This window comes from Pantherophis guttatus, chromosome 1 (genome assembly GCF_059756535.1).
Source record: "Pantherophis guttatus breed Tessera chromosome 1, ASM5975653v1, whole genome shotgun sequence".
NCBI lineage: Eukaryota > Metazoa > Chordata > Lepidosauria > Squamata > Colubridae > Pantherophis > Pantherophis guttatus.
Window position 1 is genome coordinate 8,767,420 of NC_142063.1, and position 25,844 is coordinate 8,793,263.

Genomic DNA, 25,844 nt, shown 5'->3' on the forward strand with positions numbered 1-25,844 from the left:
TCTGCCTCTGGCCCATTGACAAAGGGCGGGTGGAGGCAGGAAGATGGGAGCTGCTTTGTCTTTAAAACACACAGCTATACATCTCCACCCCAGACCACCCCAATGATGCCCTTGCTGTGATGTCCCGTTGCCTGGAGGCCGTGCGGATCTGGATGGGGAGAAACAAGCTCAGACTCAAACCCTCCAAGACCGAGTGGCTGTGGCTTCTGGCGTCCCGGTATAGTCAGCTAGTACCATCACTGACAATAGGGGATGAGATCTTGCTCCCCACAGAGAGGGCCCGCAACTTGGGTGTCCTCCTGGATTCACGGTTATCTTTAGAAGATCATTTGACGGCCGTGGCCAGGGGTGCCTTTTATCAGGTTCGCCTGATCCGCCAGTTGCGTACCTTTCTGGATCGGGACACATTGCGCACGGTCACTCATGCCCTAGTTACCTCCCGTATGGATTACTGTAATGCTCTCTACATGGGGCTCCCCTTGAAAAGCACCCGGAGGCTCCAACTGGTCCACGCGGGTGATTATGGGCGCAGCTCGTTACGCCCATGTAACACCTCTCCTACGCAAGCTGCACTGGCTCCCGGTGGTCTTCCGGGTGCGATTCAAGGTGTTAGTTATCACCTTTAAAGCGCTCCATGGCGTAGGACCTGGGTACTTTTGTCTTTTGCCACCAATAGCCTCCCACTGACCAGTTCGTTCTCACAGGGAGGGACTACTCAGGGTACCGTCAGTCAAATTATGTCGGCTGGCGACTCCCAGGGGGAGGGCCTTCTCTGTGAGGGCTCCAACCCTTTGGAATGAACTGCCCCTGGAGATACGGAATATCCCTGATCTCCGTGCTTTCCGCCGTGCCCTCAAGACCCTGATGTTCCAACAGGCGGGGCTAAACATACGAACATGTGAATGATTTTTTAAATGTTATCTAATTCTGGGTTTTATTTAATTGACCAAACTAAGTAATAATTTTAATTAGCAATTTTATGATGTTTGTGTGTCTATATTTTTCTTGACTGTACACCGCCTTGAGTCCTACGGGAGAAAGGCGGTATAGAAATATAATAAATAAATAAATAAATAAATAAAACATGTTTCTCCATTTCTCATCCAGGGAAATATGGAGCCTTCTTAGTACAGTGGTCTAAAGCACCCTGTTATTAAGACCAGCTGCCTGCAATTACTGCAGGTTCGAATCTCACCAGGCTCAAGGTTGACTCAGCCTTCCATCCTTTCTAAGGTAGGTAAATTGAGGACCCAGATTGTAGGGGCAATAAGCTGACTTTGTATAAATATACAAAAGGATGAAGGCTATTGCTTAGCACATTGTAAGCCGCCCTGAGTCTCTGGAGAAGGGCGGCATATAAATCAAATTAAAAAAAAAAAATTCTGCCTTTTTAATATTTCCTAAAATATTTCATTCTTCTAGGAGAGGGGTGGGTGCTAACTTTCTACAATATGATAGAGACAACCTCTAGGAACTTAGGAGCATAAAAGGAAATTCATAAATAATAAGGGCGGGGGGGGGTGATAGAATTAAGAGTAATGGGAGATGTAATCAGGGGTGGAGATAATGTATTCCCTTTTGACGCTTCCGATAGATTGTGACAGCATTAATTACTAAGCCAATGAAGAAAAGGTGGGAGGTAAATATTGGTAAAGGCAATAGAGCAAGGGGTCTCCAACCTTGGCAACTTTTAAGACTTGTGGACTTCAAGCTTTGCTGGCTGAGGAATTCTGGGAGTTGATGTCCACAAGTCTTAAAGTGGCCAAGGTTGGAGACCCCTGCTTTAAAGAATAAAGCAAACATATTGATGTTTTAGGGTGTGTCCACTCTGTGTGTGCGTGCGTGCGTGCGTGTATGTGTGTGTGTGTCTCCCATCCTCTTTGCAAAGTGAATAAAATTATCATTGTTTTCTCTTGGAACGTTTTGGCTGGCGATTGTTTCTTGCAAAACTAGACAACGAATCCCACACTATTTTCCAAAGGCCAGACAGGAAGCCACAGGTGGGTTGTAAACAGGACGAGTTTTGCATATGGAATTTCCCCAAGACACTAACTCGAAAGCAGCGAAGAATTTTATTCCCTGTGTTTGCAAACACGGGGTTCCCAAAAGGGGGTACCCAGAATAAAGCATACATTCGATTTTTTATCCCCTTACACAGACTGTTAATACTACATCCTGTCAAAAGCATGTAGTTTATTGCCTCTAAAAGCTCCCACTCCCTTTATTCCAACTACATTTAAACCATAACCTACTTTTTGCTAGCGTAGGCTTGTATTTCCTCTGCTTGCCGTTTCGGCTGACATTTTTAGCTCGGTGGGCTTGTGGTTTTACACAGTCAACATCTTACCTGTGACATGTTTGTTCCACTTAATACATTTATGCTAAGCATTTTAGAAACAATACTAACTCCATTTTGTTTATTTATTGTATCTTTTTATTCTTGATGAATGTATTTTATTCTCTTTACACCGAGACCATATACACCTAAGACAAATTCCTTGTGTGTCCAATCACACTTGGCCAATAAAGAATTCTATTCTAGTCTATTGAACAATTTCCATTTCCCCCTCTTTAATGATTTCTTAATCTTCTTTTTAAATTCTTAGTTCCTAGAGGACTGTCTCTAGAATAACTATCATTACCGCTTGCTACGTTAGCTAAAATGCTTATTTATTTATTTATTTATTTATTGGTTCGATTTATATGCCGCCCTTCTCCGGAGACTCAGGGCAGCTTACAATGCATTAAGCAATAGCCTTCATACTTCTGTATATACCTGCTTAGTAGGGCTTTCGCCCCCCCCCCAGCGGTGTTCTTTTTTATACAAAGTCAGCTTATTGCCCCCACAATCCGGGTCCTCATTTTACCTACCTCGGAAGGATGGAAGGCTGAGTCAACCTTGAGCCTGGTCAGATTTGAATTTGCAGTAATTGCAGGCAGCTGGCAGCTAAGTGCTACTTAACAGCACTTTAGTCCACTGCGCCACCAAGGCTCCTTATCCTTAAAAATATGTCTAGCAAATGTTGGAAATGTAATAAAAAAAACAGGCACATTTTATCATATGTGGTGGACTTGTGCTAAAAAAAAAATTGGGCAAAAATACATAGGTGGTTAGAAAAGAGAATAGGAAAACATGTAGATTTTAAACCTGAACTGTTTGTATTAGGGATGATATATAAATTTGATAAGAAAAGTATTTATTTAGTATTACAACAGCAAGGAGGATTATCTTCGCACAATATTGGAAAAATGAAGAAACATCGCAAAATGAAGATAATTAAGAAGATATTAGAGTGTGCAGAAATGAATAGACTTACATTAAAAATCAAGGAAAAAGAAGACACAGAATATTATCAAACGTGGAACTTATTTTTACCAGTGGTTGGAAAAAAGGGGTGGAGAGTAAGAATGGAATCTAGATTGCTAAACAAATTAAATACCCAGACATGTTGTTTATGAAGCACTAAGAAATGTAATTAATAGATAATTAATAAAATTTACATTAGAATAACTATCGTAGCAGAGGCCTTCCTACATACAATTCTCAAAACTTCAGCCTAGCTCATGAGATTACAAATGTACACAATGTATTTTCTTCACAGGCTAGCATGGCTTCTTACAGGTTCTGCAAGAAACAAGAAACTTGTTTCCCGCAGATGGAAACCGGTCAAGGAGAAATGCAACCTAGAAATAAGGATAAAATTTCCGACAGTGAGAACAATCCACCAATGGGAACAGAAGTTGCCTTCAGCTGTTGTGGGAGCTTCATCACTGGAGGCTTTCAAGAAGAGAGTGGACTGCCACCTGTCAGAAATGGTGTTGGGTTTCCTGCTTAGTCAGAGGGTTGGACTAGATGACCTGCAGGATCCCTTCCAAGTCTGTTTATCTTTATCTGAGCCCCATCCAACTCTTATTCTATGTTCTAAAAATGGTTTTCACTGTATTTTTAATTCCTCACTTTCGTTCATTTTAGTTGCCTTTACTGTTATTTGTGAGAAATGCACTCGCTGGTCAGAAACCGGACAGGGTCATGTTGGAAGAAATGTCCGTCTGGGTTCAGTTCCAAGTGGGGAGAAAGACCCTTGAAACATGGAGACTGCTTGGAAAGATGGTTTTTAATGGTGGAGAGGACCACATGGTTTGAGATCCTGAGTGGGGGGGGGGGAAGGGAAGAGATGTTGAGAGGGCCCCGGTTTTATGCCCTCTCTGAGCTTTTGAATTTGAGCTTGTGTTCTGATTGGTTGTCAGACTCCCATGGGGCCATCACTGTAGGCTGTCCTGAGTCCCAGACTTGGTTGACTCTTGCTGGGTGATGATGCAATGAAAGGGCTTTGGGCAATTCCTACTATGGCTCTGCCTGAAGGAGGTAGAACTTTGTTATGTAGAATAGGCTGGCCCAGGCCTTAATGGCCCATTGACAAAGGTGAGATAATAGGAAAACATTGAGTTTCTGCCTCCCTTTTAGGGGAAATATTCTGCTCTTTTTAATATTTCCTAAAATATCTCATTTTCCTAGGAGAGGGGTGGGTGCTAACTTCCTATAGTCATTAAGTGAAGCAGCAAGCAGTGTTATTGTAAAATATGTTCTTGCAAGGGGGGTTGGCTAGCGAAAGTAGGCACACCCCAAAAATAGATTTCAAGAGCATTTTATTCCCTCCGCCCGAAGCCTTCTTCTTATCAATTGTTGGAAGAAATATCTTGCTGGGTTCAGCTCCAAGTGGGGGAAAAAGACACCGGAAACATGGAGACAGCTTGGAAAGATGGTTTAATGGTGGACAGTGTCACTGCGTTATTTTATTTACCAGCTGAGCTTCATATTTCTGGACTATCAGACTTTCCGTACCTTGCCAAGAATTGTTATCAAAAGCTACTACGCATGTCCATCCACCCACATTCCTTCACACACTCTTTCCTTTGTTCTCTTGCCAGGAGTGCCGGTTGCTGAAAAAGCAGCCGGCTCGAACTATTTCAAAATGTAGCAATTATTTTTATTAGTTAGTGCGGTGTTTTATTTTTCTTTATAACAAATAAATACGTTTTATTCGAGAATATTTTCTTCGGGTTTTATTTCAGAATATTGCAACTTGGAGAAGCCACGACCCATCCTCTCTGAGTCTAATTCAATCAGGGTGATTTTTCCCAGAGTCAAAGATGGGATTAATCGATGCCCTGACAGACAGGATCACATGGTTTGAGTTCCTGAACAGAAAAGGGGTGAGATGCAGTGAGTCCCTGGGTTTTATGCCCTCTCTGAGCTTTGAACTTCTTGGGGCACAGAAAGAGTATCCTGATTGGTTGTCAGACTCCCAGGGGGTGGGGGGGGGTCTCAGCTAGCCTTGCTGGCTAATGTAATCTTCCCAGGTGCCATGTGGGGAGTTTCTGTTGCTAGATGGGTCCTATTGTGATAGGTAAAACCTTGATCTGAACCATTGTTAGAAAATATTAGGCCTGAAGTCTTAGCTAAAATATACTGTTCCTCTTTGACAGTTAGAAAAACTGCTGTATTAGCCTGAATGTATTTTTATCTTACCAACCCAGACAGATGCATCCTGTTATTCCCTGTATATGCTGTCTCAGATGTCACATGAAGATAACATATGAAACTCCCTTTTTTGTATTTTCTCACCCCCAATGTCTGGAGGAACGGTTTCAGTTCCCTATCTTACCATATATGTCCTGTATAACGCCCCTGAATGCGCCTATGTATTCCATAGTATAAATATCTGCTTATGTAAACCCTTCGGGGTTTAGACATTTTGCTTGCTTTTGCTGTTTGAACCTGCGCAAATAAACTTTCCTACAATGAAGAGCTTGACCTAGTCCTGTCTTTCCTACAACACTATTGTGTTGCAGATGATGGTCCATTGACAAAGGGGGGGGATTGGGTTTCTGCCTCTAGCCCATTGACAAGGGTGGGGGTGTTGCAGGAAAAGAAACGGGACTAGGAAGCTCTTCTAATGTAAATGAAACGGGCTCTGATAGATGACCACTGGATAACTTTCTATTCACTCTATTCTAAAAAGCAATGCATCCGGTTGGAAAAAGTACAAACTCAGCCAAAATCCTTTTGGTTCCTCTAGGAGGCCTCTAAGTTGTCAGAAGAAAGGAACATTCTAATGACATACAGCTTAAAGGTTGGTTAGGTCAAGGGGATCCACATGAGTTAAAAGTTGTCTATCGTCAGAAGATGATTTGAGTCTATGCTTCAGTAATCTACAAAAAGAATTATAACTTTTGCAAAGAAACTCAGTAATTAGGAAATGTCAATTAAAAATGACAAATGTATAGGACCATATGAATTGCTGACCTAACAGAATCCTTTGTCTAGAAGGGTATAAAACCATTGTACCTAATTTCTGTCTTTGTTCAACGCTTCATGTACAGAGCTTTGAACCTATTGCGCAATATATAAATTGTCTGATTAATCCAAAAGTTGTGTTTGTCTTATTAAATCCACAACACTTCAATGCAGGAAAAAGTTTATTGTGCACGGTTCAAACAGCCCAAAGGCAAACAAAAAGTCTGAATGCTGATGGCTTCTTCTGGCCATGTATTTATACAGTTTAAAGGCAGAATTATTACAGAGAGTGATACATTTCACACGTAAAAGCTGCCCTTTCATCTATCTCTGGGAAAGGAAATAACAATCTTCTTCTCACATACTCAGGTTCTCTGCTCCGGAGCTCAAGACATAACAGGAGGAGACGCCTCAAGGGCAATAAAGGAAGCAATACCCCTTATCCAGGGATATGCATGACATTTGGGGTGCAATAAACATTAAACAACAGGATGTATCTGTTTAGGGTCAGTTTGCCCCTTTTACAATTCTGTACCTACGTCAAATACCTTTTGCCAGCTTAGCACCTTGGCACGGAAGAGGCACTTCTGTCTTGACCAAAGATTTAGAATTATAATATTTGACTTTGTCCCAATATCGGATCCTAGCCCAGCTCAGGGGGAGAGAGGCAGGAAGGTGGGAGCTGCTTTGTCTTTAAAAGATGTTTCTCCATTTCTCATCCAGGGAAATATATTCTGCCTTTTTAATATTTCCTAAAATATTTCATTCTTCTAGGAGAGGGGTGGGCGCTAACTTCCTACACATTCTAAGTCCTATTGCATTTCTTAATACTTACTGTTCCTTAAAAATATATGAAAGCTGCAAAAACAACATTTAGCTTTTATTGCTTTTTCTTAACAATTCTTCCCTTTTTGTTTTAAACACCATTGTTGCTTTCTTTTTTTTTTTTTTGGCGCATTCCTAACATGTGTTCCTATACGTGCGTAACAAATTCACACAATACTTGGGTCAACCAGAAGTAAGATTTATTAAGAAAAGCAGTTTGCAAAGAGCTGGTGGGACTTGGGCTTGGCACAGCGACAGAAGCCCACACTGAGTTACAGATCCCAGCATATTTTATACATCCCTTTCACCGGCCACCAGTCCTTCCTAGCCAGGCCCAGTTAATAGGTCTGGTTCAGTCACATGCTTTCCGGCCGCCTATTAATCTACTATCACCCCTAAATGTATAAAATTAGTCAAGCCCTTATGGTTACCCAAACTTCCTAAGGAATCAAAACCGTCCCCCCATGTCTCACCCCTTTGATAGTTACCTTGTTACACAAGAATTATAGCATAGTTAAAAATTAAGAGAAAGCAACATTCGAGAGAGCAACTTAATTAAGCAAAAAACAACATTTGAGAGAGGAGGATATGCGTTCTTGCCCCAGTCAAGGCCTGACTTGACTACTCTTTGTTTCTGATAACAGATTAATTGCGCTACATCCCTGTCAGTTCTGGTCTCTAGATCAGAGAGAAAAAGAGGGGAAGAGAGACCCCTCCCAGGAAATTGGAAAGAAAGAGGCCCTTTACAGGAAATGGTGACTTATATGTTAAGGTACTAACTCTAAATAGTTTAAACAAAGGATATACCTTATTTAAATGTATCATATGTCTTTCATAAACTACACTGTGCTCTACCTTATATAGGAGATTATATCTTATATAGTATTCTACCTAAACGTGTAAGATTAGTTAGACCTATGTTGCTAAGCACTCGTCCCTTTCAACTCCTTTCAGTTCTCGTCTTCTTGGCATTCCCCTTATCTTGTTTTTCTGTACAATTCAGTACCTGGTACGTATCTCAAGCCAGGAGCTGGTATGTCCAGGGGTCACGCATCGGTCAATCGTGGCTGTGCGTTAGCTATGTAATATTGTGGCTATACTTTAAAATACTAACTCTAAACCAGTAAATAAAGAATATAATATAACCAGAGGTGGGCTGCTGCTGGTTCGGACTGGTTCTGGGCAAACAGGTAGTTCTGAACAGCGGCTGGGCCTGCCCACCCACCTTGGCGCTATCCCGTCCTATAAAGTCGCTGTGTTTTTGAAGCCAATTCTTCTTCCAGAGTGGTGGGACCTTGTAAGGACCTGGTGATTGTTCCATCAGGTGTTATTTGGAATAAAATAAAAGCTGCCTCCCAGCATTACACATGCACACTCCTCCTTTCCCTACCAATATCAGGCCTAGAGCCATTCTGTTTTCCCCAGTTGGCATATTCTACTGGTAGCATCAAATTGTGCAGCTATGCCCTTCACAGCATCCTTTGTGAGAGAAAAATGAATTATTTCTGTAAAAAATATAACCTAAGTAACTCCATTATTTAAACTTCATATAACCTGAGTTAGCCCCTCCAACATTAATCAGAATCGGATATGAGTAATCACATTATTCTGAGTAGGATCCGTGACGCCTGTTTTGAGGAAATAGAAGTTTTAGTTCATTCCAAGTTGGGTCAGGCTGACCCAAACTCCATTGAAAAAGGAGGAAAAGACTAAGTGTCCAATTAATAAGAACAATAACAAACAATTATGAATACATTTTTAGAGGGTACTTTTGGAGGGGAACTCCAGGGTGGAACATGTGAGAAAGCCAAAATGTTATGTAACAACTGAAAACAATATCTGGTGGGGGCGTTCTAATTGTTTTGCTAATTAATTTTTGTTTTGTTTTGCTTTGCTTTGTGTAATTGGTAAATCTCTGTTGGTTACAGTAGATAGAATTGATCCCATCTATATTCTTATTTATAGTTGTTAGAAACAGTACCGGTTTGCCAGTGGAACTACACGAGACAATAACCTGGAAACAGCAGAGAGATTATTCACGTAGTTGCAAACACCGGGCGCACACAAGGTGGACCCACAATGAAGCATGCATCAGCTTTCTATCCCCTTACACAAGCTTTGCTCGCCTCCCCCTTTTGCTGGCACAGCAATTCTATCAAAATCATCTCCTTTATATGGTACCTATTTCCCCCCCCAAAAAGCAGTGACTATAGTGGAAATAGACAATATACCCCAACACCTGTGCACATTTTTCAGTTTCAGAGTTTAAGCATAACCTACTTTTTGCTCTATTTTCTCTTTGTGTTTCCTCTACTTGTGGTTTCTGTCAGCTGCTTATCTAATATCATATCAGCAGTGACTTTTCCACCCGGCACATATAAGCATTTATTTTGGAAACCACAACAATTTCCTTTTGCTTAAACCAAAATAATGATTCAACCCCAGCAGCGATCTGCTTTCGGGCTTTATATTCATCAGGGTCTTCTCTAGGGACCCCATCGACATCCAGGTACACTCCATCCTCTAAGGAGGTTCCTGAAACATCTCTTTTTATTCTATTTATGTTCCTTTATTACCATATCTTTTTTTTTTCTCTTCAAATGCCAGGGTAAGTGGGATAGCCAATTGGACAGTTGCACAGGTCCCTGTCCAATTTGGGGGAAGTACACGCCTTAGTATCTTACCCCCACAATACTACCACAAGTCAGCTCTAGGAATGCTCCGTCTGGAGCCATTCCTCCTTTCAGCTGCGGTGGTTACATCTACAGGTTTCCAGTTCTCCTCCCCTCTTGGCAGAATCCATACCTCGCCTGGTAAGGCATGCAGTGTGGTTTCCAAAAAGGCTGCAGAGAACACAAGTGTGGTTTCAATAACATCCCGGCCTTTTACTGGTGGAAACAGGAGAGGAACAGATCTACTACCACTCTCATTTCCCCAGGCCGTTCCATGTTAATAAAGAGCCAATAATATACGCGTCATACCAACTGGGGCCCATCCAAGGGGAAAGGGGACCACCAGGGCCACATTTATAGCAATTGCTTTTATTTAAACCTCTGGGGTTTTTTTTTTTTACCATACATTTCACTCATTTTACCCAGGCATTTGTATTTACGTACCCAGTTTCGGTTTCAAAAAAGTTTGTCTCGAGTTGTCTATTTCCACTATAGTCGCTGCTGTGGTATCCTTAAATCTTCAGCATTTGGCTTTTAGTCATCCCTTTGGCTTTAACCACCACAATCGCGAAACAACCCCCCAAAGGAAGTTTTCCTGCTGTATCGATCCCCATACTATACAGAGTGTTATTGATTTGCTTCACACTCTTTACAGTCAAGGCTGATTTATATTGCATGCTTGCTCCCCACACTGTGGTGCAGAGGGTTTCCTAAGCAAGGAAATGTTTTATTTAACATCTGGTCAGTAGAGTAGAGTAGAGTAGAGTAGAGTAGAGTAGAGTAGAGTAGAGTAGAGTAGAGTAGAGTAGAGTAGAGTAGAGTAGATGGAATAAGAATAGAATTAGACTTAAACTCTGCTATTCCTGAGTTAGGATAAGAAATCCATCCTTTAGCCTCTGTTGTCCACCATACATTCCCCCAAAGGGGAAAAAAATACATTTTGCACGCTTATATTTTTTCCACATATTTCCTTGTCTTTTGATTGCTCAAATCCCCACAATTTATTAAATGGCCTCCGTCGAATTTGGTCACCTGAGGCTCTGTAGTTAATTCCAATAGTAAATTTAACCAGTGGAACGACTTGCCACCAGAAGTTGTAAATGCTCCGACACTGGAAGTTTTTAAAGAAGATGTTGGATAACCATTTGTCTGAAGTGGTGCAGGGTTTCCTGCCTGAGCAGGGGGTTGGACTAGAAGACCTCCAAGGTCCCTTCCAACTGTTATTTTAAGAGTGCCAGGTTTATGGAAGTTTTGAGCAAATAAAAACTTCCAGTCGTAATCCCCGTTCCCTATTCCCTTGTACCACAAACACCACATAGAATACCACCAGGTACTAAATTTTAGCCCTGTAAGGGAGAGATTTTGGGGCAATGTAAGGCATGGAGTGCCTTTTTTTTTTTTTTTTTTGTCCAATAGTTTTCCTTCAGCTGAAATTATTTGTTTTTCTGTTATTTGAGCAGAGAATAGTTCGGGTTTATTTCCCCTCCCCTAATCTAAATAACCAGAACCTCTCAGGAAAATCTTGATGCTGTTGAAAATAGAAATGGCCTTCCCACTTTCTTACAGTCTTGCCCTAGCCTTGTTCTACCCACTGCCAACTTTCTTCTCCACCCAAGGTCCCAAAGGGGCTTTTTCAGGAGGCAACTGGACTTTCTTGGATTTTGGTTTTTTTTTTTTTTTCCTTTGAAGACGTTTCGCTTCTCCTCCAAGAAGCTTCTTCAGCTCTGACTGGATGGTGGGGAATGGAAGGGTTTTATACTCCTTGCAGACAAAGCTGGTCATTTGCATCCTTTTCGACGGTCGTTGAGGCCGCTTGGAGGTTTGTCTGTGTCCTCAGAGTCACCTGGTTCTTGAAATTTGCAATTTTTTCCTCTGGAAATCCATTCCTTATTCCCACACCGTTCAAAGGGGGTTCCTCCCAATATAAATCCTTCCGTTCCCCACCATCCTGTCTGAGCCGAAGAAGCTTCCGGGATGAGAAGTGAAACGTCTTCAAAAGGAAAAAAAAATCCAGAAAGTCCAGTTGCCTCCTGAAAAAGCCTACCTTGTTCTATATTTCTAGTACCAAATAGGATATTTATTTAAACCAAGGACCAAATCCCTCGATGCCATTATGCTTAACCCATATGGCCATTCAGTAAACTGTGGCCCGAGAACAAACCACCTGTAGGTTAAAAAGTCCAGATAAAGTTATCTTCTTGCCATGGGTCCTCCTGTACCCTAAAAGCAAACGTATTATTTTATTCTCTCAGGAGACGGGAGTCACTGGAAAGCTGTAGTGTCCACTTTTCTGCTTGTGGAGCTCCGGCCAGTCCCTTCAATCTGGTGTGTAAGGAGTCCAGCCTTTTTCCAGCAGTCCCAACAGCTGCCTCAGGAGTCAGCAGCAGCCCTTGGAAAGGCGCCTTCCCCTCCAGGACGTAGTTTGGATAAGGATCCATTCTCCAGGCTGGATGCTGTGTAGGCTGCAAAATCTTAATGGTGGCCATGGAGCAAAACGTCATTTATTTCTGAGGAGAGACAGAGAAGAGGACAGCCCCAGAATATAATTCTTAAGAAAGATATCTTTTCGTCTCCAAGTGGGGGTATTTCTCCCATTCCACTTTGTGGTTGTTGTTGTTGTTGTTGTTTGGTCATTGTAAATCGACTACAGGTAGTCCTCGACAGTTCACTTAGTGGACCGTTCAAAGTTACAACGGCACTGAAAAAAAAAAGGGCTGGCGATGTCAAAATTCAGAGGCTTGGCAACCGGTTCACACATACGACCGTTGCTGTGTCCCAGGGCCCACGTGATTCCTCTTTTTACGACCTTCTGACAAAGTCAATGGGGAAAGGGGATCCATTTAACAACCGTCTGACTAAGGTAACAATTGCAGTGATCCACTCAACAACTTTGGCAAGAAAAGTGGTAGAATGGGGGCAAACATGACTTAAGGAATGTCTCATTTAACAAGGGAGATCTGGGGGCTCAGTTGTGGTCGTAAGTCGGGGACTACCTGTATAGCCTCAGTCCTTTTTACTGCCCAAAAGTCACTTTTCCAATTTCTTAAGAATTCCCAGAATAAGATCTTACAAAGCTGGGAAGCTACACAAGAATGTATTTTTTCCTTCCACAGCTGAAGGTGGAGGAAAGGGGGGGGGGAAAGGGGGGGAGGGAAATAATAATTTGTCCTGTGTCAGATAGATTATACTTGTCCATGGAGGCTCTATCAGAATTTTTTTTTCTTTCTCTTCCCCCTTTCGCCCAGATGATATGGCCAGACAGTCAGACAGATGATGGATATATTTACTAAACTTGTTGTAAATAACACATTCAGGATTTTAAAAGGTAAAGCCTCCCAGGCTTCACTGATAATATTCAAATCATTCTTGGGGGAGCACATCAAAACAACATCAAAGGTAGCTAAGAAAATAAACGACTGCCTTCCCCTGCCCCGAGCCAGGCAGAGTAAAAATACAAAACTTATACAAAACTTTTCAGAGTTTCAGAAACCAGTTATCTTAGTTTCAGAGAATGAAGCTGTCAAAGCATAAAACAGGAAAAAATGGCCATTAAAATTTACAGAAGTGGCTGACCAAAGCCATCCACTAGGGCTGAAGAAAAGGAAAAAAAAAAAAATCAACCAGCCCAAAAGAACTCAGCTGACCCTCGTGGTCAAAGCAGGATTTGAACTCCCAGTACTCTCCAGCCTTGTAGCCTGTGGCCATAACTGTGAAATCAGACTGGTTCTCCATTAAGGTTCCCCTTCCCCTCCTTGGCACCCACATTAAGCGGCACTAATCACCACTTTTGTAGTAGTAAGATGTCCCAAAGACACACATTTTATCAGAAAAAAAAGCCAACACAGTTCTAGGCTGCGTTAACAGAGGGATAGAGTCAAGATCACGTGAAGTGTTAATAGCACTTTATAAGGCCTTAGTAAGGCCACACTTGGAATACGGCATCCAGTTTTGGTCGCCACGATGTAAAAAAGAAGTGGAGACTCTGGAAAGAGTGCAGAGAAGAGCAACAAAGAGGATTACGGGACTGGAGGCTAAAACATACGAAGAACGGTTGCAGGAACTGGGTATGGCTAGTTTAATGAAAAGAAGGACTAGGGGGGAAATGATAGCAGTGTTCCAATATCTCAGGGGCCGCCACAAAGAAGAGGGAGTCAAGCTATTCTCCAAAGCACCTGAAGGCAGGACAAGAAGCAATAGGTGGAAACTAATCAAGGAGAAAAGCAACTTAGAACTAAGGAGAAATTTCCTGACTGTTAGAACAATGAACCAATGGAACAACTTGCCTCTAGTACTTGTAAATGCTCCAACACTGGAAGTTTTTGAGAAGAGATTGGACAACCATTTGTCTGAAGTGGTGTAGGGTTTCCTGCCTAAGCAAGGGGTTGGACAAGAAGACCTCCAAGGTCCCGATATCTCAATTCTTTATTATATATTTCAGGTATAATCCCCAATAAAAAAATCTCTGGTTTAAAATCTATATGTTTTTTTTGTCATTTTTTCAACCATGTGTGGATTTTAGTCCAGTATAATATATAATATATATAATAAAGAATTGAGATATCTGATTGTGAATGTATTAACAGCGGCTAGGATTGTGTTTGCTAAAAATTGGAAAAATGAGAAAATACCAATGCAGGATGACATTATTAAGAAAATAATGGAATGTGCTGAAATGAGCAAATTGACATTTGAAATTAGAGAACAAGAAGATAAACAATATTATAAGATATGGGACCTATTCTATCAATGGTTAGATAAAAAAATATGGAAATGAAATATGGTAGAGATTTTCACAATACAAGAATTGTAGAACTATGTGAAGTATAACATATAGATGTATGACTACTGGATAGATTTAAGAGGACGAAATGAAAGTTATAATAAAAATTCACTCAAACCTTAGAATACTTTGAATGATACGAGGGAAGAAATAGTCATAGCCAAATAAACGATTAATGAGGATAACAATGTATCGATATATATTAGGTCGATGATACGAGAATCTAGATAAATTGTAAATTGTAAGCTATGAATTTGGTGAATGATGTACAAAAGACTTGTAACCAACCGACACACTGTTTGCAATTGAAGATGGTTTTATGTATGTTTGTTTAAAAATAAAAAAAAAATCTTTTCAAAAAAAAAAAAGAAGAAGAAGACGACCTCCAAGGTCCCTTCCAACTTTGTTATTGTGTAAGTTTAAGGTTTTATCGGAAAAGCTGGACCAGAAAACAAGTGCGCCCACCCCTAATTCTTAAAATTCATCCGTTTAGCTGGTTCTTTCCCCCTCCTTCCTCTAGGGCATTCGTTTTTCCAGTGCCCCCTTTCTCTGCAGTTGGCACATTGATCCTTTCCTAATGGACCAGTCTTGACTTTTCTCTCGTCCCACTCCTTTTGATTTAGTTCAGGGCAGCCCCACTGAAAATGTCCACCCCTTCTGCTATGGAAAAACCCTGCCTGCGAGGTCGGCCAGGATGGTTGCCAAAATTGGCCCTGACCTCGCCCCAGGGCTCTTCCTCTCCCTCTCATCCACGATCCCCCCCTTCCTCTCATCCACGTTCCCCCCCTTCCTCCTCTCTGCAGTGCTGGCTCCTCTATCCTTTGCTTCACAACTTGGTCTACAAGGGATGCACACATTTCTTCTTCCTTCTTCTGTTCTTCTTCTTCTTCCCTTTTTACATAGACCTTTTGAGCTTCTCTGAGCAGGACCGCTAAGGATTTATCATTCCAGTACTCCATTTCCTGAATTTTCTTTCGGATATCTGGCCAGGCCTGTGTCACAAAATAAACTTTTAGGGAAATCTGTGTTAAAGGGTCTTCCGGATTCATGCCGGCATACTTCCTCACTTGATCTATCAGCCTTTCTAAAAACTCTGACGGAGATTCTTCTTTTCCCTGGGATATCTCAAACGGATTTTTTGGAACAGCCTCCCGGATTCCTTGGATGATCAGGTTCCTGAAGTCTCCCAAATAAGTTATGTGAAGTGGATTCGTACTGACCCACCCAGGGTTCACCTTAGGGACTTTTTCCTCTGCCGGCGTGACCCCAACTCCTGCAGTCTGGCGTTTCTCCCATGCCTTTAAGGCTGCTTTTCTGATCAGGCCAATTTCCTCTCCCGAAAAGAGAATGTTTAAAATCGACATCAGCTCGGTCCAAGTGTAAAGCTTGGGCCCTAATAACTGATCCAATTGTTCCGCTAGGCCAATGGGATCTTCTTTGAGCGGTTTCATCTCTTGCTTGAAATTCCTAACGTCACTGCTGGTCAAGGGCACATCGACAAATGCAACTTGTCTATTGCTTATTGGCTCCTCACAAAGAAGGAACTTTTCCTCATTGGATTGGCCCTGCCCCACAGAAGAGGTTTCCTTATCTTTCTCCGGGAAGGGAACATTTCGGACACCCTTTTTATCCACCTCCCTTCTCAAGCCTGGATGTAAATGCACAGCCGAACTGGGGGCTTCCTCCTGTTCCTGATAAGGGGGTGGGGGCAAAGAATCCAGAGGTCCCCAAGGCTTTTTACCCTGTCCCACCTCCCTTCTCAAGCCTGGAAGTGATTGTCCACTAAAACATGTTTCCGGTTTTACCGGAGTCGAGAGCCCCACATTCACCTGACCTCTTTGCAGGTCTAGTAAACGCACAGCCGAACTGGGGGCTTCCTCCTGTTCCTGATAAGGGGGCGGGGGCAAAGAATCCTGGGGTTCCCAAGGCTTTTTACCCTGTCCCACCTCCCTTCTCAAGCCTGGAAGAGATTGTCCACTAAGACCCAGTTCTGGTTCCAGTTCTACAGGAACCGACGGTCCCACAGTCGCCTGGTCTATTAAACGCACAGCCGAACTGGGGGCTTCCTCATGTTCCTGACCCTGGGGTCCATAAAGGGTTGTGGGCAAAGAGTCCCAAGTCTTGGGTCCCTTCTTTCTCTCCTTTGGAACTCCCATCGTGGTCCTCGGATGGTCATCCAACAGGGCAACATAGCCATTTCCTTTCCAACAGGAGGCATATTCTGATTCCTCCTGGGAGAAAGGTTTCTTGTTGTTGACGTAGGTGTTCAGCGTCTGGCATAGCCAGTCCTCTTCCGAGCCATACCACGGCCAGAAGACGGTGGGTGGCCTAATGCTTTTCCTGGTCCATACCGAACAATACTTAATCATTTTCTTTTTATCCTTGTACCTGGTGCAGGAATTATTTTTCCAATCCTTCAGCATCCTCCCCAATGGACTATCCGGAGGGATGCTGGGCAGGATGTTTGGCTCCACCTCCCCTTTGTCTTCCTCAGGCCTAGAATCCTCGTTTCCCATTATGTCTCTTTTCTCTTCTGTCCTCTTACACTTCGTCCTTCCTCCAGGCTGTTTTCCTCGAGGAAGAACAGACCGAAGGATCCAGACTCTGCACTCACTTTGTACTTACTTGCACCTCTCTCTCTCTCTCTCTCTCTCTCTCTCACACACACACACACACTTTCAAGGGTCTCACAAAATGTCCCAACCACCAAGGCAACACTTACGTCCAATTTTTCTTACTGTGGTCCATGTACGTCTGATTGCTGGCTGGGGTGCCCACTTATTTTCTCCTACTCCCCTCTTGGTTGATGTTGAATCACTAGTACGACCGTATCCTGGGATCTCAGTCAGTCAGAGGAAATGGACGACCCCTGGCAGAAGGGGAGGGGGGATTGGCCCCCCTCTCCCCACGGTGACTTTTAAAATCCCGGAGGAGCCCCCACCAAACTTGTGAGAAATGCCCTCACTAGTCAGACAGGGTGATTAAGTGAAGCAGCAAGCAGTTCTATTGTAAAATACGTTCTTGCGAGAGTGGGGTGGCTAGCAAAAGTAGATTTCAGGAGCATTTTATCCCCTCGGCCCGAAGCACAAGTCCCTCCCATGTCATCCTATTTGAGGAGAAACACAGTTTACAAAGTTTCCGGAACGCCCAGTTTCCCCCCTTTTTGAAATTTCCCTCCCTTTATAGTCCTCCCCACCCCTTATCTAGTTCCCCCCACCCCTTTTTAAAGCTGGTTGTTTTTTCATTTATTAGCAACGCCTGCTAATTTTGCTTAACCCACAGATCCTGCTTCCTTGCAACTTGGAGGGGATGTTTTAAAGTTATTACTATTTATCAGAATAAAGACATATAGAGTTAATAAAGCTTGAGCTAACAAGGTCAGAAGTTAACATGGGATACAATATAATGAGTTGTAATCTTCTATAATGTAGAGTACCATGTAGCTTAGGGAAAGACATTGATATAAGGTATATCCTTTGTTTAAACTATTTAGAGTTAGTATAGCCACACGGAGAGCTGTGTTTAAATGTTCTTTTACCTGGATGAAGCGTCGTATCTAGATCCGTTCCAGTCGGGCTTCAGGCCTGGGTACAGCACGGAAACGGCATTGGTCGCGTTGGTTGATGATCTCTGGAGGGCTCGGGACAGGGGTTGTTCCTCTGTCCTGGTCCTGTTAGACCTCTCAGCGGCTTTTGATACCATCGACCATGGTATCATGCTGCACTGGCTGGAAGGGTTGGGGGTGGGAGGCACCGTTTTACGGTGGTTCTCCTCCTTTCTCTCTGACCGGTCGCAGTCTGTGTTGACAGGGGGGCAGAGATCGACCCCAAGGCCCCTTATATGTGGGGTGCCGCAGGGATCGGTTCTCTCGCCCCTTCTGTTCAACATTTATGTAAAGCCGCTGGGCGAGATCATCCGTGGTTTCGGGGTGAAGTACCATCTGTACGCTGATGACACCCAGCTGTACATCTCCACCCCGGACCACCCCAACGATGCCCTTGAAGTGATGTCCCAGTGCCTGGAGGCCGTGCGGATCTGGATGGGGAGAAACGGGCTCAGGCTCAACCCATCCAAGACCGAGTGGCTGTGGTTTCCGACGTCCCGATATAGTCAGCTGGCACCATCGCTGGCTATTGGGGGCGAATCATTGGCCCCCACGGAAAGGGCTCGTAACTTGGGCGTCCTCCTGGACTCACGGCTGTCTTTAGAAGAGCACTTGACAGCCGTGACCGGGAGGATTTTTCATCAGGTTCGCCTGATTCGCCAGTTGCGTCCCTTTCTAGATCGGGACTCGTTACGCACAGTCACTCATGCCCTCGTCACCTCTCGTCTGGACTATTGTAATGCTCTCTACATGGGGCTCCCCTTGAGGTGCACCCGGAGGCTCCAACTGGCGCAGAGTGCGGCCGCGCGGGTGGTTATGGGAGCAACATGGAGCTCCCATGTAACACCTCTCCTGCGCGAGCTGCACTGGCTCCCGGTGGTCTTCCGGGTGCGCTTCAAGGTTCTGGTTACCACCTTTAAAGCGCTCCATGGCTTGGGACCTGGTTACTTACGGGACCGCCTACTACCATCAACAGCCTCCCACCGACCAGTACGCTCCCACAGAGAGGGGCTCCTCCAGGTGCCGTCGGCCAAACAATGTCGGCTGTCGGCCCCTAGGGGGAGAGCCTTCTCTGTGGGGGCACCGACGATCTGGAATGAGCTCCCCCCAGAGATACGGAGGATTCCGGATCTGCGCACCTTCCGCCGCGAGTTGAAGACGCTTTTGTTTCATCAAGCTGGCCTCGCCTAAATCTTCTCCCTTTTAAAGTGTAAATTCTAAATTTTTAATGGATTTTAAAATATGGGTATTTTAAATTGGGTATTAATTCAGCCAAATTTATTTAATTCATTTTATTCGATTTTAAATTTTGTATATCTATGTGTTTTATTTCATGGCTGTGCACCGCCCTGAGTCCTTCGGGAGTAGGGCGGTATAGAAATTCAATAAATAAATAAATAAATAAATAAAATAAATAATTTCCTGTAAAGGGCCTCTTTCTCTCTAATTTCCTGTATGGGGCCTCTTTCTCTCTCTGCTTGAGACCAGAACTGGCAGGAGAAGCAATTAATCTGTTATCAACTCTCCAGAAACAAGGGCCTTGACTGGGTTAAAAATGCATCTAATTCGAACTTGCTTTAACATCTTTCAAGAGAACTAAGATAGAGAGATAGAGAGGAGACAGAACAATCTCCAGGACAAAGATAGCTAGTAGCCATTCAGTGCCTATGGAAACAGACAGCCAACCACGGGTGGAACTTCGAGTAAGAGTGAAAAGTGCAGTAAAATAATTAGGAAGAGTCCCAAATTGTAAATAGATCCGACCAGTGAGGGGCAAATAAGATGGGTTTTGTTATTTGTTAACTAACATAGTTACTTTATATTGTAGGAAGAAATATCCTTCTGGGTTCAGCTCCAAGTGGGGAAAAAGACACTGGAAACATGGAGACTGCTTGGAAAGATGGTTTAATGGTGGACAGGATCACATGGTTTCAGTTCCTGAGCAGAAAAAAGGGGCGAGATGCAGCGAGTCCCTGGGTTTTATGCTCTCGCTGGCTTTGAACTTCCTGGGCCCCAAAAAGAGTATCCTTATAGGTGTCAGAGTCCCAGGGGGTGGGGGGTCTTAGCTAGCCTTGCTGGCTGATGTAATCTTCCCAGGTGCCATGTGGTGAGTTTCTGTTGCTATTGTGTTGCAGATGGGTCCTATTATCAAAGATTGAGTTTACCACGGACCTGGCGTTGCACAGCATCAGCCGCAGGCCCAGGTCCTGAGTATCTGAGCCACCTAGTATCCGAGAGGAGCCTTGGAGACCAGGGCGCGCAATTGCTCTCAAACACTGACACACCCCCAACATATGATATGGTCCCCTGCTCCTGCCATATCTACCCCTCCCAACCACCATGCTGATGGTACATCCCTCATTAGGATAGCCCTCTGCCCCCTTCCCATTCCCTCGTCCTGCACCCTCCAAACTGTTATTCCGTGCCGGGCTCGGCTCCTACCTTGGTAGATTACCCCCCCCATCCGCTTTGGTCGTCCTCCCAGTTCCCCTTAAAAAATTATTAAAAGCCCTAATTAAAAAACCCCTTAATCCCCGCTTTAAAACATACCACCTCTCGGGGCTCCAAAGCCCGTCCTTAAGGTAGGCCTTCGATAACGTGGAAGGCCATTGCCGCGAGAGGGGGCATCTCGCAGCGCAAGCAGATCCGCCGAGGTATAGGCCATACAGGTATGATGAGGTGGAAGAGAGGAACTCTGGGTGTCAGCGATAGTCATAGAGGTGAGAGATGGCAATATGGCTGAACATGAGGAGGCTGGGGCCCCTTCACTCTCTCACAGTGGTGGGGCATCCAGGTCAAATAATTGCAATGCAGGTAGATGGCCACAGCCGCTCTCTCACAGCGGCTGGATGTCATAGTCCAACAGAAGTCACTCTTTTCCTGCAGACGGAACAGCAGTCATTGACCTGGACTTTCAGCTTCTCCTTTCAGCCTACAAGCTCCCTTCCCCCAGGCCAAGGCCACAAGGCGATAATCAGGAGGCAGGAATAAAATAGCCAACAGCAGGAGGAGATAGAGATCAAACATAAAAATCCAGGTGGGTGATAGTAACGTTCTAGAGTCAACAAGATGGAAAAATGGGCCGACCTAATAGAGTGTCCAGGCAGCAATTGGGGGGGGGGCATTTTTCATAAGGAGGGGAGCGAATCCAAGGGGGAGACCGGATGGTAATTCATCAATCCCCCTCTATCACTCCCAACCTCCTTTTGATTTTCCGGACCAAGTCACCCCCTATAGTCCTACCCGTCTTCTCCAGGGCAAATTCTGCCACACTTTTCCAGTCAGGTCCGTTTAGGGGATTTTCCGCTCAGCTAACCGCTGGGCCATACACCCCAATCCTTGAATCTGGGCTAGATAACCGTTTAATGTGGCCTACATGCCTCCAGGTGCCGGATTCGTCACCATCCGCATCCCATATCCCCACCAGCAGCCCATCCCTTTTCCAGCTGCCGTAACATCAAAGGGAGGCTTGGGTCGCTGTAGACGATTCCCTCCGTCCAGCTCCGTCTGACTCCCCCGATGCCCTTGGCTCCTTCACCTCCTTCGGGCGGTCCGCAGGGTGAATCGCCCGATCTCCGGGGCTACGCGACTGTGGAGTCATCCTGGAGGCCGCCATTGCCGCTGCCACCCTCCTCATAGCGCTCTGCTTACGTCTCCTCATGAGACATGAGAACAGTCTTCCAGTATTTGAGGAGTTGCCACAAAGAAGAGGGGAGTCAAATTATTTTCCAAAGCACCAGAGGGCAGGACAAGAAACAGTGGATGGAAACTCATCAAGGAGAGAAGCAACCTGGAATTGAGGAGAAACTTCCTAAAAGTGAGGATAATTAACCTGTGGAACTACCTGCCTCCAGAAGTTGTGGCTGCTCCATCAGTGGAGGTTTTTAAGAAGAGATTGGACAACCATTTTTCTGGCATGGTATAGGGTCTCCTGCTTGAGCAGGGGGTTGGACTAGAAGATCTTCAAGGTCCCTTCCAACTCTGTTATTGTGTAACTTTAAGGTTTTATCAGAAAAGCCGGACCAGAAAACAACTCAGTTATTCTGTTAGCTAGAGTAGGCACAATTCCTTTCAACATTGCTATCTAGCAGGACTTGGGAAGCATGCCTTTTCCATGATAGAACTAAGGAGGAATTTCCTGACAGTGAGAATAATTACCGTAATTAGTGGAATGACTTTCTCTCAGAAGCTGTGGGTGCTCCATTACTGGGGGTTTTTAAGAAGAAATTGGACAAGTATTTGTCTGATATGGTATAGGCTCTCCTCCTGCTTTGGGGAGGGGGTTGGACAAGAAGATCCCTTCCTATTCCACTATTCTGTTATTCTCTTGGCCTTCCTCCTTTTCCTCTCAGCCTCAAGAGGAGCAGCCTGTCCCACTGAGCCTCCAAGCTTTTCTGCCACCTTCGCCTTCAAAAACCCTCAGAAATTGGAGGGAGTCTCCAAGGGCAACAGTGGGCAGAAATTGCTGCAGCCTGTGATTGGCTGCAGAGGAGGAAAACATCACCCAATCGGAATGCCCATATTTCCCGCCTTTTTCCCCTCCTCTGAGGTATAATTACTGGGCAGCTATTATTATTATTATAATATTAGTTTTTTATCCTGCCTTTTAATATAGAACTCACGGCAGCAAAGTCACACACATACCTCCTGCCTCCTATTTTCCCCCACAAAAACAACCCTGTGAGGTGGATTTGGCTGAGAGAATGATTGGCCCAAAGTCACTCAGTGAGTTTTTATGGCTAAGGCAGGCCTGGAACTCATCGTCTCCATATCTAAAGCCAGCACCTTCACCACTACCCCAAACTGGCTCTCTTTTATGGTTCAGAGGATAGCATTTTTTTAAATTTTGTTCTTATTCAGAACAACAGGCATGGCCCGTCCCAAGGAGCCACAGCTCTTCTTTAAGACTTGTGGACTTCAGCTCCCAGAATTCTTCAGCTAGCAAATACTGGCTGGGGAATTCTGGGAGTTGAAGTCCACAAGTCTTAAAAATTGCCAAATTTGTAAACCTCTTTCCAAGGGCAACAGTGGGCAGAGGTTGTTGGAGCCTGTGATTGGCTGCAGAGAAGGAACCCATCACCCAATCAGAATGCTCATTAAAAGAAACAATTTGATAGAGGAGGATGCACCCAACAGTATTGATAGATTAATGGATCTGTTGTGTAATATTAAGTGAATGTATTCTAACCCAGTTTAAAATGATTAAAACGACTCTGCTAGTTTCCGCATATTCCACCTAGTCCTGGGGGTTAGACTAGAAGACCTCCAAGATCCCTTCCAGTTCTATTCTGATTGATTGAATTAAAGAACCTCCCCACTGAGGGCATGTTATCTCTGAACAGCAGGGACTGGGAACAAGCCACAAAGCATCAGTAATCCTTGACATATGACCATAATTGGGAGCAGAATTTCTGTGGTTAAATCTGTTGGTTGTAGAGTGAATCAGATCCAAATTCACAACCTTGTTTATGATTTATTTATGTGTAAAATTTATTAGCCACCCATCTTGCCACACGATAACTCTGGGTCAGGGGTGAAATGCTCCCGGTTCGGACCGAATTGCCCGATCCAGTAGCGATGGAGGCGGGTGGTTCGGAGAACCGGTAGCAAAAATCCCTGCCCCCCCACATCGCCCAGCAATCATCAGTGGCTTTTTAAAATTATTTTTAAAAGCATTTTTTCTACAACCTCTTTGGCCGAAAAAATGCTTTTAAAAGTAAAAAAAAAAGCCTCTGATGATCGCGCAGCTCAGCTGGGATCATCAGAGGCTTTTAAAAGCATTTTTTTCTAAAAAAAGGCCTCTGCCGATCAGGCAACTCAGCTGGGATCGTCAGAGGCTTTTAAAAGCATTTTTTTTACAACCTCTTCAGCCAGAGGTTGTAGAAAAAATGGTTTTAAAAATAAAATAAAAAAAAAAAAGTTGGCCACGCCCACTCAGCCATATTACCCCCACCACCACCACCAAGCCATGCCCGCAGAATCGGTAGTAACAAATTTTACATTTCACCACTGCTCTGGGTGGCTTTTTGTATTTTTTGCCACATTTATTAAGCGAATCACTAAGCGAATCAGATAGTCATTAAGCGAATCCAACTTCCCCCATTGGCTTTGCTTGTCAGAAGCCGGCTGGGGAGCTCACCAATGACCTTAGGAAGTTGCAGCTGTTGCAAATGCTTTCCATTGGCCCAGCATCCAAATTTTGAGACTATGGGATGGTCGAAATGGCCAGGACTGGTTGTAAATCACTTTTTTCAGCACTGTTGTAACTTCCAATGTCTCTTAAATGAATGGTCGTAACTCAAGGACTGCCTCTATTGCTGTACAGTATATTCTTTTGAAATTTGGCGTTCACCTGCAATTCAACCCTTATGGGACCCCATAGCGATATACAGGAAATCCTTGATGTATGACCACAATAGAGCCCAACATTTCTGTTGCTAAGCGAGACAGTTGTTAAGTGAACCTTACTCCATCGTACGACCTTCCTTGCCACCATTGTTCCTTCCTGAATCGCTCCAGTTGTTAAAGTAGTAGCACGGTTGTTAAGTGAATCCAGCTTTCTCCGTGGACTTTGCTTGCCAGCAGGTCGCAAAAGGGGATCATGTGACACTGATCCGGGACACTGCAACCGTCGTAAGTCCATACCAGTTGCCAAACTTGTGAATTTTGATCTCGCGACCATGGGGATGGCTGTTCGATGGTTATAAGTGTGAAAAACGGTCCTAAATCGCATTGTTCAGTGCCGTCGGTCACTAAACGAATGGTCGTAAGTCGAGGATTACCTGTACTGCCGTACACTTATATTCTTTTGCAATTTGCAAGCGCACCTGAAATTCAAACCTTACTGGGGCCCAGAGCAATGTATTATCTTTGGGCCTCTTCTGCGCTCTGCGGAACAGCAAGACAACTGCAAAGGTATCAGCTACATTACCTGGGAGAGGAGTTGGGTTACCTGCGACAGGTAACTAATTAATTCTCAAGGAAGAGGAAGAGCTGGGTTATCTCCACCCCACCACCCGCTGTACAGATCTCCAATTGGTGGGGCTGCTGCCTCCCCACCTGAGGCCGACCAGGAGCCAGGAATATTCTGAAATCATTTTGCAGCCAGGTGATACCTACTGTAAGAACACACCTTTGCCACCGTGCACACCTGCATCAAAACACAAGCCCAAGAATATCCATGGGACTTCAGCCAAATCGAGTCCCGAAAGACCAGACCGGCTCGTAACCCCACCCCGAGAGATCACCACAGGTAAGCTTCTGTTGCTAAGCGAAACAATTACGTGAGTTTTGCTCCCATGTTACGACCTTTCTTGCCACCGTTGTTAAGCGAATCACTGCAGTTATTAAATTAGTCATCCGGTTGTTAAGTGAATCCGGCTACCCTTCCCTTGACTTTGCTTGTCAGGTGGTGGCAAAAGGGCATATAAATATATTATATTTATATCAATATAAATAAATATAAATGTAAATAATATAAATATAGGTGGCGTCCTACTTTAGAACTGTCATGATTTACAACAGTAATTGTGAATATAAATATATTTATATTTATTTACAATTACTGTTGTAAATTATGACGGTTCTAAAGTAGGACACCAAATATAAATATAAATATGGAAGCAGTTGCCAAGCATCTGAATTTCGATCACCTGGTCGTGGGGA

General features: G+C 44.0%; 2 protein-coding genes and 1 long non-coding RNA gene across 3 annotated transcripts in view; 1 reads left to right on the forward strand and 2 right to left on the reverse strand.

Annotated features, from left to right (window-relative positions):
• Positions 1-7,306: 7,306 nt before the first annotated feature.
• Positions 7,307-17,300, reverse strand: LOC148116319 (uncharacterized). Its single transcript, XM_087893513.1, has one exon. It carries the CDS (start codon positions 17,089-17,091, stop codon positions 15,043-15,045), a length of 2,049 nt encoding a protein of 682 aa, XP_087749639.1. The 5' UTR covers positions 17,092-17,300; the 3' UTR covers positions 7,307-15,042.
• Positions 7,307-17,690, reverse strand: LOC132709072 (uncharacterized). The gene is made up of 2 exons (XR_015734164.1): positions 17,298-17,690; positions 7,307-12,493 (listed from the first exon to the last, which is right to left on the reverse strand). It is a non-coding gene; the product is annotated as an uncharacterized LOC132709072 (long non-coding RNA).
• Positions 17,691-24,165: 6,475 nt separating this feature from the next.
• Positions 24,166-25,844, forward strand: part of ANKRD24 (ankyrin repeat domain 24) — a 39,661-nt gene continuing 37,982 nt past the window's right edge. Inside the window, exon 1 of the mRNA XM_034404352.3 lies at positions 24,166-25,431. The gene's annotated coding sequence lies outside the window, so the exon portion shown is untranslated. The remainder of the gene's footprint in view (positions 25,432-25,844) is intronic.

What these genes read in the sequence shown, in the direction of transcription:
- LOC148116319 (XM_087893513.1), bottom strand. Translation starts at nt 17,091, where the DNA reads ATGGGAAACGAGGATTCTAGGCCTGAGGAAGACAAAGGGGAGGTGGAG.